Source organism: Mustelus asterias, chromosome 7 (assembly GCF_964213995.1).
Source record: "Mustelus asterias chromosome 7, sMusAst1.hap1.1, whole genome shotgun sequence".
Taxonomy (NCBI): Eukaryota; Metazoa; Chordata; class Chondrichthyes; order Carcharhiniformes; family Triakidae; genus Mustelus; species Mustelus asterias.
In genome coordinates, this window is record NC_135807.1 from 19860121 (window position 1) to 19873961 (window position 13841).

The 13841-nt window shown below is 46.2% G+C and overlaps 1 protein-coding gene across 1 annotated transcript in view; it reads right to left on the reverse strand.

The window, feature by feature from the left end:
• arhgap28 (Rho GTPase activating protein 28) overlaps nt 1–13841 on the reverse strand; it is a 184393-nt gene that overhangs the window by 23943 nt on the left and 146609 nt on the right. The window contains exons 6-8 of the mRNA XM_078215788.1: nt 13263–13428; nt 11748–11839; nt 6663–6740 (exon numbers count right to left, since the gene is read on the reverse strand). Coding sequence (XP_078071914.1) covers nt 6663–6740; nt 11748–11839; nt 13263–13428 — 336 coding nt within the window. The remainder of the gene's footprint in view (nt 1–6662; nt 6741–11747; nt 11840–13262; nt 13429–13841) is intronic.

Sequence of the window (13841 nt, forward strand, 5' to 3'; positions counted from 1 at the left end):
GGTGGCACAGTGGTTAGCACTGCTGCCTCACAGCACCAGGGACCCGAGTTCAATTCCGGCCTTGGATGACTGTCTGTGTGGAGTTTGCACGTTCCCCCTGTCTCTGCGTGGGTTTCCTCCAGGTGCTCCGGTTTCCTCCCACAATCCAAAGATGTGCAGGGTCGGGACCTCACTGACCCTGGGTCAATATTGGATATTGGCTGCCCATAATTTTGCAGGAACACAGGTTCTTCATCTTTTGTGTAAAGCCAGAAGATTGAGGACATACAGTCCATTTCTTTTCTAAATTGCTATCTAACAGATTTGATATTTTCCTTTTCCCTTCAGAGACCTGTCCTGAACTGTGCAATACCCACACCCAAAACATAAAGACAGGCAGCCTGGAGTCTACCACCCGCAGTGATCTGTATACAGAAGCTTCTCTGTGAGATAGTCACATGGTGAATCACATTTCCAATGTCCTGTCCTTGATAAAAAGTACTTTGTTCCCCTCTGATACTCGGGGCAGGATCAGGATCCCATCACGTGGCAGTGAGAGATGTCAAACCATGGGGGATGTTCTAATGGGAGACCTTGGTGGGCTAATGTGAAGGACGAGCTTCCCAGATTTCACTAGTCCGTCATCTTCTGTAGGCTGAGTACGACACACACAATTTGTGATCTTCCAATGCACATATAAGGCAGTGCGAGAGCAGTAAGCAGGGAAATGTCTGGAGGATTAGTCACGCATCAGTGTCTTCCACTTTTCCAAACAGCCTCATTTTTTAAAAACTAAGCAACAGATATGAACAAGACACGTGTAAGCAAAAGCAGGAAATTGCCTCTTCTCGACCTGAATTAATATAGTATGAGCCCTGATACTACCCCAGGTCATCTGTCATAGAATGGGGATTTAAAACAACTAATTATTGTATGGATACGGTAAGGTAAAAGGGGAATATTGTATGGATATTGTATGATAAGAGGGGAAAGAATAAATGGGAACCTGAGGGGCTACTTTTTTTACATAGAGGAAGGTACGCATATAGAATGAGCTGCCAGCGGAAGTGGTTGAGGCGGGTACATTAACAACAGCAGGATCTCCAGCACTGTGTCCGTCTCTGTGGCTCGGGAGGGAAAGGGGGAAAGCGGGAGGGCGATAGTTATTGGGGACTCGTTAGTTAGAGGGATAGATAGGAGGTTCTGTGGCAGCAAAAGAGACTCACGGATGGTATGTTGCCTACCGGATGCCAAGGTCCGTGATGTCTCAGACCGTGTTTTCCAGATTCTGAAGGGGGAGGGGAAACAGTCACAAGTCGTGGTGCACATTGGTACCAATGACATAGGTAAGAGAAGGGACGGGGATTTAAAGCAGGAATTTCTGGAGCTGGGCTGGAAGCTGAGAGCCAAGACGAAACATGTGGTCATCTCTGGTACGTTGCCGGTACCACGTGATAGCGAGTTGAGGAACAGGGAGAGAGTGCAGTTAAATATGTGGTTGCAGGGATGGTGTAGGAGGGAGGGTTTCAGATACGTGGATTTCTGGGGAAGGTGGGACCTGTACAAACAGGACGGGGTGCACCTGAACCAGAGGGGCACCAATATCCTCGGAGGGAAATTTGTTACGGCTCTTCAGGGGGGTTTAAACTAATTTGTCAGGGGAGTGGGAAAGGGAGTTGTAGTCCAGAAGTCAGTGAGGGTGGTGAGGTATTGGGGAAGGTATCAGGGTCAAGGGTGGGTACTGGTAGACAGGAAGGTGGGTTGAAGTGTGTCTACTTCAATGCAAGGAGCATCCGGAACAAGGTAGATGAACTTGGGGCGTGGATTGGTACTTGGGACTACGATGTTGTGGCCATTACGGAGACGTGGGTAGAACAAGGACAGGAATGGTTGTTGGACGTTCCGGGGTATAGATGTTTCACTAAGTGTAGGGAAGCTGGTAAAAGAGGTGGAGGAGTGGCATTGTTAATCAAGGATAGTTTAACGGCTGCGGAAAGGCACTTCGTGGGGGATCTGCACACTGAGGTAATATGGGCTGAAGTTAGAAATAGGAAAGGAGCGGTCACGTTGCTAGGAGTTTACTATAGGCCCCCAAATAGTAATAGAGATGTGGAGGAAGAAATTGCTAAGCAGATTATGGATATGTGTGGGGGTCACAGGGTAGTTGTCATGGGGGACTTTAACTTTCCAAATATTGATTGGAACCTTTGTAGGTCAAATAGTTTGGATGGGGCAGTTTTTGTGCAGTGTGTGCGGGAGGGTTTCCTGACACAATATGTGGATGGGCCGACTAGAGGTGAGGCCACATTGGATTTGGTACTGGGAAATGAACCGGGCCAAGTGTTAGATTTGGTTGTGGGAGAGCAATTTGGAGATAGTGACCACAATTCGGTGTCTTTTGTTATTGCAATGGAGAGGGATAGGGCCGTACGGCAGGGCAAGGTTTACAATTGGGGGAGGGGTAATTATGATGCGATTAGGCAAGAATTAGGGGGCATAAGTTGGGAACAGAAACTGTCAGAGAAAGGAACTAATGAAAAGTGGAACTTTTTCAAGGAACAAATACTGGATGTCCTTGATAGGTATGTTCCTGTCAGGCAGGGAGGAAATGACCGAGTGAGGGAACCATGGTTCACAAAAGAGGTGGAATGTCTTGTGAAAAGGAAGAGGGAAGCTTATGTAGGGATGAGGAAACAAGGTTCAGATGGCTCGATTGAGGGTTACAAGTTAGCAAGGAATGAGCTGAAAAAGGGGCTTAGGAGAGCTAGGAGGGGACATGAGAAGTCCTTGGCGGGTCGGATCAAGGAAAACCCCAAGGCTTTTTACTCTTATGTGAGGAATAAAAGAATGACCAGGGTGAGGTTAGGGCCGGTCAAGGACAGTAGTGGGAACTTGTGTATGGAGTCAGTAGAGATAGGCGAGGTGATGAATGAATACTTTTCTTCAGTGTTCACCAAGGAGAGGGGCCATGTTTTTGAGGAAGAGAAGGTGTTACAGGCTAATAGGCTGGAGGAAATAGATGTTCGGAGGGAGGATGTCTTGGCAGTTTTGAATAAACTGAAGGTCGATAAGTCCCCTGGGCCTGATGAAATGTATCCTAGGATTCTGTGGGAGGCAAGGGATGAGATTGCAGAGCCTTTGGCGTTGATCTTTGGGTCCTCGCTGTCCACGGGGATGGTGCCAGAGGACTGGAGAATGGCGAATGTTGTTCCTCTGTTTAAGAAAGGGAATAGAAATGACCCTGGTAATTATAGACCGGTTAGTCTTACTTCGGTGGTTGGTAAATTGATGGAAAGGGTCCTTAGGGATGGGATTTACGACCATTTAGAAAGATGCGGATTAATCCGAGATAGTCAGCACGGATTCGTGAAGGGCAAGTCGTGCTTCACAAATTTGATAGAATTTTTTGAGGAGGTAACTAAGTGTGTTGATGAAGGTAGGGCAGTTGATGTCATATACATGGATTTTAGTAAGGCGTTTGATAAGGTCCCCCATGGTCGGCTTATGATGAAAGTGAGGAGGTGTGGGATAGAGGGAAAGTTGGCCGATTGGATAGGTAACTGGCTGTCTGACCGAAGACAGAGGGTGGTGGTGGATGGAAAATTTTCGGATTGGAGGCAGGTTGCTAGCGGTGTGCCGCAGGGATCAGTGCTTGGTCCTCTGCTCTTTGTGATTTTTATTAATGACTTAGAGGAGGGGGCTGAAGGGTGGATCAGTAAATTTGCTGATGACACCAAGATTGGTGGAGTAGTGGATGAGGTGGAGGGCTGTTGTAGGCTGCAAAGAGACATAGATAGGATGCAAAGCTGGGCTGAAAAATGGCAAATGGAGTTTAACCCTGATAAATGTGAGGTGATTCATTTTGGTAGGACTAATTTAAATGTGGATTACAGGGTCAAAGGTAGGGTTCTGAAGACTGTGGAGGAACAGAGAGATCTTGGGGTCCATATCCACAGATCTCTAAAGGTTGCCAGTCAAGTGGATAGAGCTGTGAAGAAGGCCTATAGTGTGTTAGCTTTTATTAACAGGGGGTTGGAGTTTAAGAGCCGTGGGGTTATGCTGCAACTGTACAGGACCTTGGTGAGACCACATTTGGAATATTGTGTGCAGTTCTGGTCGCCTCACTATAAGAAGGATGTGGAAGCGCTGGAAAGAGTGCAGAGGAGATTTACCAGGATGCTGCCTGGTTTGGAGGGTAGGTCATATGAGGAAAGGTTGAGGGAGCTAGGGCTGTTCTCTCTGGAGCGGAGGAGGCTGAGGGGAGACTTGATAGAGGTGTATAAGATGATGAAGGGGATAGATAGAGTGAACGTTCAAAGACTATTTCCTCGGGTGGATGGAGCTATTACAAGGGGGCATAACTATAGGGTTCGTGGTGGGAGATACAGGACGGATATCAGATGTAGGTTCTTTACGCAGAGAGTGGTTGGGGTGTGGAATGGACTGCCTGCAGTGATAGTGGAGTCAGACACTTTAGAAACATTTAAGCGGTTATTGGATAGGCACATGGAGCACACCAGGATGATAGGGAGTGGGATAGCTTGATCTTGGTTTCAGATAAAGCTCGGCACAACATCGTGGGCCGAAGGGCCTGTTCTGTGCTGTACTGTTCTATATCTAACATTTAAAAGGCATTTGGAGAAATACATGGACAGGAGAGGTTTAGAAGGATATGGGCCAGGTGCAGGCAAATGGGTTAGTACGGATGGACATTTTGGTCGGCATGGACCAGTTTGGGCCGAAGGGCCTGTCTCCGTGCTGCAGGACTCTATGACTCTATGTGTAGTCTGAAAGTCCAGCAACATTTAGAAACAGCAAAACACTTTTAGTAACTGAATAGTAAATAATGTCTGTAGGGATCAAGTCAACAGAGAAGATTTAAGTATGCTTTAATTGATTTGTTATTTGCTGCAACACTAGTTGTAGAAGGATTCACTGACGAAGGATCATCTGGACTCAAAACGTTGGCTCTACTCTCTCCCCACAGAGGCTGTCAGACCTGCTGAGATTTTCCAGCATTTTCTATTTTTCTTTCAGATTCCAGCATCCACAGTATTTTGCTTTTACTGTAGAAGGATATTCATTAACCATTCACTTCGCTGAAAACAGGGGCCCTGAGGGAGCAAACATTCCAACATGGTGAGACAGGGTAGATTCTGCAAGAATGTTCCCAATGGTGGGGGAGTCCAGAACTAGGGGTCATCGTTTGAGGGTAAGAGGTAAACGTTTTAGAACGGAGGAGAGAAGAAATTTCTTCACCCAGAGGTTGGTGAATGCGTGGAATTCACTACCACAGAATGTAATTGAGTCCAAAACATTGTGTAAACATTGAAGGGCCAAATAGCTTACTCCTGCTTCTGGTTTCTATAGAACACAGGGTGGGCTGGAGCAGCACGAGGTGGGTTGGAGGGACCATTTGTCCAGAAGGAGCAGGGGAGGAGTGGGCGCGAGAGCGGGAGGGAGGATCCCTGAAAGAACAGAGCACATGAGAGAGAGCAGGAAGGGAAATTGAATATGATCCGCATGGGGACCTGAGACACACTCTCTCCCCTTTGCCCCATTACACCAGCAGTGAGTGAGACCATTGAAAGCCCGGTGCGGGTGAGGTAGGCAACTTCATTGGACGGCCCAAAATCCGGAAGTTAGGACACAGCATCAGTAACTTAATGTCAAAGGTGACCTGAAAACAATCCACAACCCAGACACGATACACAATCAATCACCACAGCTCTGTTCCAGAGTGTTCAACATAGAAACACAGAAACTAGACGCAGGAGGAGGCCATTCGGCCCTTCGAGCCTGCTCCATCATTCATTTTGATCATGGCTGATCATCGAATTCAATATCCAGATCCCCCCTTCCCCCCCATATCCCTTGATCCCTTTAGCTCCAGGAGCTATATCTAATTTCTTCTTGAAATCACACAATTTAGTCTCAACTACTTTCTGTGGTAGTGAATTCCACACATTCAGCACTCTCTGGGTGAAGAAATTTCTCCTCACCTCACTCCTAAAAGGTTTACCCTGATCCTCAAACTATGACCCCTAGTTCTGGACTCCCCCACCATTGGGAACATTCTTTCTAAACCTAACAGTGTGACTCCCAGTCCTCAGTGACATCATCAGACTGCATGGGTGCTGAACAAGCGCCAGGCCACAGGATGGCATCATCTTCAACACACGCTAAGCACATACAGCTCCACCAGTGACCTCAGGCAGAATTCTATGACCCTGATGAGTGGGGTATTTAATCATTGGGATGGTGGTGGGTGTGGAACGATTAAGGCCGTGGTAGGTTGGCCCATGGACAGACTCTCACCCCACCACCAAGTAAGGCCATTAAATAGGCAATTGATGTCCAACCTAATGGCATCATCCTGCCATCTCTAGAGAGATATTGGCATTGTGGTAATGTAACTGGGCTAGTATTCCAACGGCCCAGGCTAATGTCCTGGGGACAAGGGTTCGAATTGCCCCATGACGGTTGGTAAGTTGATCCTTCTCTACACCCTAGCTATGACTGTAACACTACATTCTGCACCCCCTCCTTTCCTTCTCTATGTAAGGTATGCTTTCGTAGCATACGAAAGCGCGCAAGAAACAATATTTTTCACATATATACTAACACATGCAACAATAATAAATCAAATCAAAAAAAGATGAATCATGGGAAGGGATTCCTACCTTTACCCGTGAGGCGGAACCCGGCACTCGGAGAATCCCTTCAGCGTCCAATCCAGTTTGCTCCATTCTTGACAAAAGCTGGGACAAGGAATAATTATTTTATTATTTAACCTAGTTCCATTCTGGCAACTCGATCAAACTTGTCCGAATGTAAGGGATGGAGTGATTGTCACGTATTGTTCATGCTGGAGCACCCAGAACTGAAATCCCTTCATTTCAAGCAGCGTAATTAATCTCTGGCTCCAACTGCCTCCGGTGCAGTTGGAACTTTATTCATCTAAGTACATACAAACAGGAGTCGGCCATTAAACCAACCGCAGCTCCTCCCCCCTCCCCCAACCCTATTTGACCATCTCCATCGCCAAATCCATTACTTCAACCTCGACTCCTCCTTCTGCTCCTATGGCTTATGGTCTTATCAGAGATAGACAGATTTTTAATCACAGAATCGTAGAATCCCTAAAGTGCAGAAAGAGGCCACCTAGTACATCGAGTCTGACTAAACTCCCCAAAAGAGCATCCCAGCCAGGCCCTCCCCTCTGCCCTATCCCCGTAACCTCGTGCATTCACCATGGCTAATCCATGGGTGACTCGTTGGCACAGTGGTTAGCACCGCTGCCTCACAGCGGAAGCCGGGTTCCATTTCCGGCTTGTGTCACTATCTGTGCGGAGTCTGCGCATTCTCCCCGTGTCTGCATGGGTTTCCTCCGGGCGCTCCAGTTTCCTCCCACAGTCCAAAAGAGTGCTGGTTAGGTGCATTGGCCATGCTAAATTCTCCCTCAGTGTACCCGAACAGGCACCAGAGTGTGGGATATTGGGGATTTTCACAGTAACTTCATTTCAGTATTAATGTAAGCCTACGTGTGACTTTAATAAATAAACTTAAAACCTAACCTGCCCATCTTTAGACACTAAGGGGAAACTTAGCATGGCCAATCCACCTAACCTACACACCTTTGGACTGTGGGAGGAAACCTACGCAGATATGGGGAGAATGTGCAAAGTCCATACACACAGCCACCCAAGGCTTTAATCGGACCCAGGTCCCTGGCACTGAGAGGCAGCAGTACTAACTACTGTGCCACCACACCATAAAGGAATTAGTAAGGGAATCAAAGGTTATGGGGATAAGGTGGGAAGGTGGAGTTGAGGATTATCACCTTGAATCAGTCATAATCTCATTGAATGGCAGAGCAAACTCGATGGGCCGAATCCTATGTCTTATGATCTCCAACACTGTCTCTGCTTCAGCTCATCTGCTGCTGAAGCCTATACTTTGTTAACTATAAATTATTGGTCGAGGCGGGTTGCCTCACATCCTTTATAAAGTAGCTGGAAGGGCGCTTGGCACATCATAACATTCAAGGCTATGGGCCAAGATCTGGCAGATGGGATGAGGTGGGAGTTCAGGTTTTTCTCATGTGTTGGTGTGGACTCGATGGGCTGAAGGGCCTCTTCTGTGCTGTAAGATTCTATGATTCCATTCCAATGCTTTCCCAGCTTGTCTCCCATCTTCTACTCTGCGTGGACTTGAGCTTATCCAAATCTCTGCAGCCCTTACCCTAACTTGTGCTAAGTCATTCTTCACCTGCACTCACTATTGGCTCCTAGTCCGGCAACACATTGATTGTAAAACTTGCAGAGTTTTTAAATCACCTCCCACCACCCGCTTCCAGATCACTCCTCCAGCCCTACTACTGCCCTCCACATCTTTATTTTTACAAGTACCTCGCTTTGATAAACCGATTTCGTACATCTGCTAGATCTGCTAAGGTTTATGAGGTGGTAAAAAGTCTTCTTCTGGGAAACACATAAGAGACCAAGAAAGACCGCTGCCTTTCCATCAAAGCAAAATTCCACCCGAGTGACCTATCTGTCAGAACTTGTGTTTTCTTTGTGTTAACAGTCCCTTACAAGTCAACTCTTGCCAGCATTTCCAGACAAGTCAGTCTTTCCAATCCTCAACTCCCCACCACCTTACAGCCTTACTTTTAACAAAGGGACCCACACAAAAACATTAGGAGTCATGACCTGCTTACAGCCCACTAAGTGCTTCTTCCCTGGATCTAAGCCAAGGATAATACTTTATGACTTAATTGCTTAAAAGCCTGTATTCACAGTTAACAGGCCCAGCAGCACTCAATTCAGCAGCTGAACCACAAACTGTGCATCCTCGGGACATTTACAAGGCATTTCCTTTCCAAATCTCAAGGGCAACATTTTGGTAATTTTACAAGGCATGGTCCTTACGACCATCCTCAAGGCCAATACATATACCTAACGTTCAGTACCAAAAACTGAAAGCAGTGCCTCATATAGGGTTATCAACCCTCCAGGATTGGCCTGGAGTCTCCAGGAATTGCAGATCAAATCTCCGGGACGTTGTTGCGTACAATCCTGGAGAAATATCATTTGGACATGAAAACTAATTTTTTTTTTCATTCACTTTGACTTAGGGTGGCACAGTGGTTAGCACTGCTGCTTCACAGCTCCAGGGACCTGGGTTCGATTCCTGGCTTGGGTCACTGTCTGTGTGGAGTTTGCACATTCTCCTCGTGTCTGCGTGGGTTTCCTCCGGGTGCTCCGGTTTCCTCCCACAGTCCAAAGATGTGCGGGTTAGGTTGATTGGCCATGCTAAAATTGCCCCTTAGTGTCCTGGGATGCATAGATTAGAGGGATTAGCGGGTAAAATATGTAGGGATATGGGGGTAGGGCCTGGGTGGGATTGTGGTCGGTGCAGACTCGATGGGCCGAATGGCCTCTTTCTGTACTGTAGGGTTTCTATGATTCTCCCCATATCTGTGTGGGTTTCCTCAGATTTCCTCCCACAGTCCAAAGATGTGCGAGTTAAGTGGATTGGCCATGCTAAATTGACCCTTGGTGTCAGAAGGATTAGCTGGATAAATATGTGGGGTTATGGGGATAGAACCTGGGTGGGATTGTTGTCGGTACAGGCTCGAGGGGCCAAATGGCCTCCTTCTGCATTGTATAGATTCTATGATTTCTCTTACCAGATATAAAAATATTGAAAATAGAAGGGGGAAAACTGCTGTTTGGCTGAGAGGCAGGTATCCTGGGTGATGAGTCTTTTTAACTTTCCAGTTGATGTAGGAAGGCAGTATGTCACGGGGATGGATGTGTTGATGAACCAATGGCTGGAGCATGGGGGGCAAGCCATGTGGTGCAACTTCCAGGAATATATTTGATCACAGTTGGCAACCCTAGCTCCAAATGCAATCTGACCGAGGCCTGGGCAACTGATGCATCTGCATTTAGCCTCACTCTTGAAGTCAAACCCTCAGGAGAGAGAAAGGTAAACATTCCCCTTTTGAGGAACTTTTAAAGCAGAATGTGACATTACTGTCACAACTTTGCTTGCTCGTGGACAGTTAATAAAGCATTCATTATTTTCAATCTAAAATGAGGACCATGTTGGTGGCCATCTGTCACTAGATAGACCTGGTCACCAAAAGATAACTCCAAACTAAAATATATTTGACAAAATGTTACCTTGGGCACGTTTCTAAGTGTTTACGAAGGCTAGTGAAGCTCACTTACATGATGTGAGCGTCGCTGGCCAGCATTTATTGCACATCCCTAATTGCCCTTGAGAAGGTGGTAGTGAGCTGCCTTCTTGAACTGCTGTGGTCCATCAGTTGTAGGTACACCCTCAGTGTTGTCAGGGAGGGAGTCCCTAGATTTTGACCCAGTGACAGTGAAGGAACAGCGGTACGTTTCCAAGTCAGGATGGTGAGTGGCTGGGAGGAGAACTTCAAGAAGATTTCAAGAAGAAATTAGATATAAGTCTTGGGGCTAAAGGGACTAAATCGGTTAGGATTATATTCATTAGAAGAATGAGAGGGGATCTCATGGAAACTTAAAATTCTAACAGGGTTAGACAGGGTAGATTCAAAAAGAATGTTCCTGATGGTGGGGGAATCCAGAACTAGGGACATAGCTGGAGGATAAGGGGGTAAACCTTTTAAGACTGAGGTGAGGAGAAATTTCTTCACCAGAGGGTGGTGAATGTGTGGAATTCACTACCACAGAAAGTAGTTGAGGCCAAAACGTTGTCTGATTTCAAGGAGAAACTAGATGTAGCTCTTGGGGCTGAAGGGAATCAAGGGATATGGGGGAAGGGGGGAATCAGTGTATTGAATTTGATAATCAGCCATGATTATAATGAATGGTGGAGCAGGCTTGAAGGGCCGATTGGCCTTCTCTTGCTTCTAGTTTCTATGTTTCCAGGTGGTGGTGTTCGTGTGTGTCGACTGCTCTTGCCCTTCTAGGTGGTAGTGGTTGTGGGTTTGTGAGGGACTGCCTAAGGAAACTTGGTGAGTTGCTGCAGTTCATCCTTCAGATGGGACACACGGCTGCCACTGTTCATTGGTGGTGGAGGGATTGAATGTTTGCAGATGGGGTGACAATCAATCTGTTCAAATTGAAGGACTAACAATCCAGCTTTGAATTCATCCAGAGAGAGACAAAGGAATTTTTAAAGAAGAACACTAATCAAAAATATTTGAAGAGGTCGGTTCACTCGGAGGAAACCTAGAATGGGGTAATTAATTTTCCAAACGCTCAATCTGTATCAGTGTGACATTGAGAAAAGGTGGATGCCTGTTGATTTACTGCCCCCCAGCCATCAGAAATGAAGAGGCCTCGCCTGGCTCCACATCCCAGCTGGGCTGGGGAAAGGGCTGTTGGTTCAGGGCCAAGGAGATCATTGGGGAGGGGATTAAACTGTTGCATTCTCCAGGGTCTGTTTCATTACATGCGCAAAGCGATGATACCTTGAAGCACAATCCACAGCCGGAAACCGACCCGTCAAACTTAATCTTTTTCTGTACATTTTATTGAATATCTATTGTTTTTGTACAGTTTATGGGAATGCCGATCGTTTTCAACGCAGGTGGGGGTGTACATGATTTTTCGAGTGCTTCTCGGTCTGCGCGTTTAAGATTCGACTCCAAGCTCTGTGCACCATGGGACTCCTCACTATCCTTCTCCATTACACTGAAAACAAGCCAACCCATGTTAAGCCTTGGTTTAATCGGGAATTCCTGCACCAATTATTGTACTTACTTTTTGAAAGATGAGAGGAATTTTTGTTCCTGGAACTTTCTTCTGATCGTTTTCAAGCAATGTTGTGAGGGGAACGCCAAAGGGGCCAGTTTCTGTAACCGACAAGGAATTTGTTAATCACTGCTTTTTCTGTGAATGAGCAAAAGCAGCAAGTTTTATTTTTACAGTAATTTGATGCTCTCAGACATTTTCCCCAACAATCTCATTACTGGCCGTCTCACTCTGCTTTCTCTGAAACTAGTGTTTGGCACTCGACGGAGACTTTAACTTAACATTTGCGCTGCTGATCACAGGTGAGTAAAACAAATGAAAATAACTTCAAAGCAGATATAGGAAGATGTTGTTTCCTCAAAAAGGTTGTGGGTGCTGAGTTGTTGCATACGCTCATGGCTGAGGTAGATTCCCTGAGAGTGCAGGAATCTATGTGGGAATTGGACAGGAGTTGAGGTCAATGTATTGAACGGTAGAGTAGGCTCGAGTGGTCCTGTGGCCTACTCCTGCTCTTATTCCTTACGTTCTTCTATATTTGGACCAATCTACCAGGGCTGTGAAGACAAAGCATCTCAAGACACTCAAAATGCAGCTGGATGCAATTAAAGGCATCTATATTGGGTGAGGCAGTGGCGTAGTGGGATTGTCACTGGACTAGTAATCCAGAGACCCAGGGTAATGCCCTGGGGACCCAAGTTCAAATCCCACCATGGCAGATGGTGAAATTTGAATTCAATAAAAATCTGGAATTAAAAGTCTAATGGTGACCATGAAACCATTGTTGAAAAAACCCATCTGCTCTTTAGGGAAGGAAATCTTATCTCCTCTGGCCTACATGTGACTTCAGACCCACAGCAACATTGACTCTTAAATGCCCTCTGAAATGGCCTGTCAAGTCACTCAGTTCATTTAGGTGTGGGTCATAACTACTGGCTCAACCAGCGATGCCCAGGTCCCATAAAAATAATGAATAAAAGTAGGGACTGGCTTCAATAGGATCCAATTGGTTTTACTCCTTCCTGACATTTGTTATGCTTTCAGGTTCTTCCAGTCTATCCGTTGCACCAAGCCTTTAATGAACTCACATCACCTTCTTATCTGCTTCATTTGCAAATGGCGCTCAACCACATAGATACAAAATGAATGCTGAATAAATGCAAATGATAAAAATAAACAAGCCTAAGCCCTGGGTAGGATTTTAAAGTCCCACTCACCTGGACTGGAAAATCTTCCGGTCCTGTTGAAATCAAGGGACCTTTGGCTGGTTTGCCACAGGGGATCCCATCACAGCGGGGCTGGAAAATCCTGGCCCCTAGAGATTTATAGGGCGTGATCTTACTGCCCATTCACATCACACTCAGGCTGCAGCGAAGACGGAGATTTTGGCACCCAGCCAAATCTCCGTTTTCTGCAGCAGGATGGGAAAATCCCACTGGCGTGAACAGTTGGAAAATTCCAGACATAATCTTTTGTGCCTTCAGAGAACGCAATGAAAGGATATGGTAAGTGTTGTGGAAAACTTACCCTTTGCTTTAACTCTCAAAGTCCTGTTCCTCTTCAGTTCTATTCCGAGTGCATCATAGAACGTTGTTATCTCTATTAGAGCGAGGTTATGGATCTTTTTCATATCCTGAGTGGACAGATCTCCAATTTGTGTTAATCCCAGTCTGTCTTTCCGAATGGTAAATTTCTGAAATTGTGATAGAGTCAAGACAATTTGTGAACTTCCCGACTGGGAAACAATATCTGCCTCTTTGACAAATAAATATTACCTTGTAAAACTAAGTGAAGTTTGAGAGATAAAGCTGGTATTTTGCCTGAAATATGGAGCATTGCAACGTACACTTTGGAGCTCAGTTACACTGTCCCAGGATATGATGCCATGAATGCTCTTGTCCACAACCCACATACACCATAGGCTGGGTTTTAGGCTGAGGGCAGGCTCCCTACACCCTCATCATAAGTTTTGGGGGAAGAGTCTGCCTCTGCCTAGCCAGCTTGCCACACTTTAATTATTCTGGGGACGACCCTTTACCTGTCTGCAGGAGGATGTCTTGCCTCATAGAGCTGTTGGTCAGATAGAGGCTGACACTCTGCACTCAG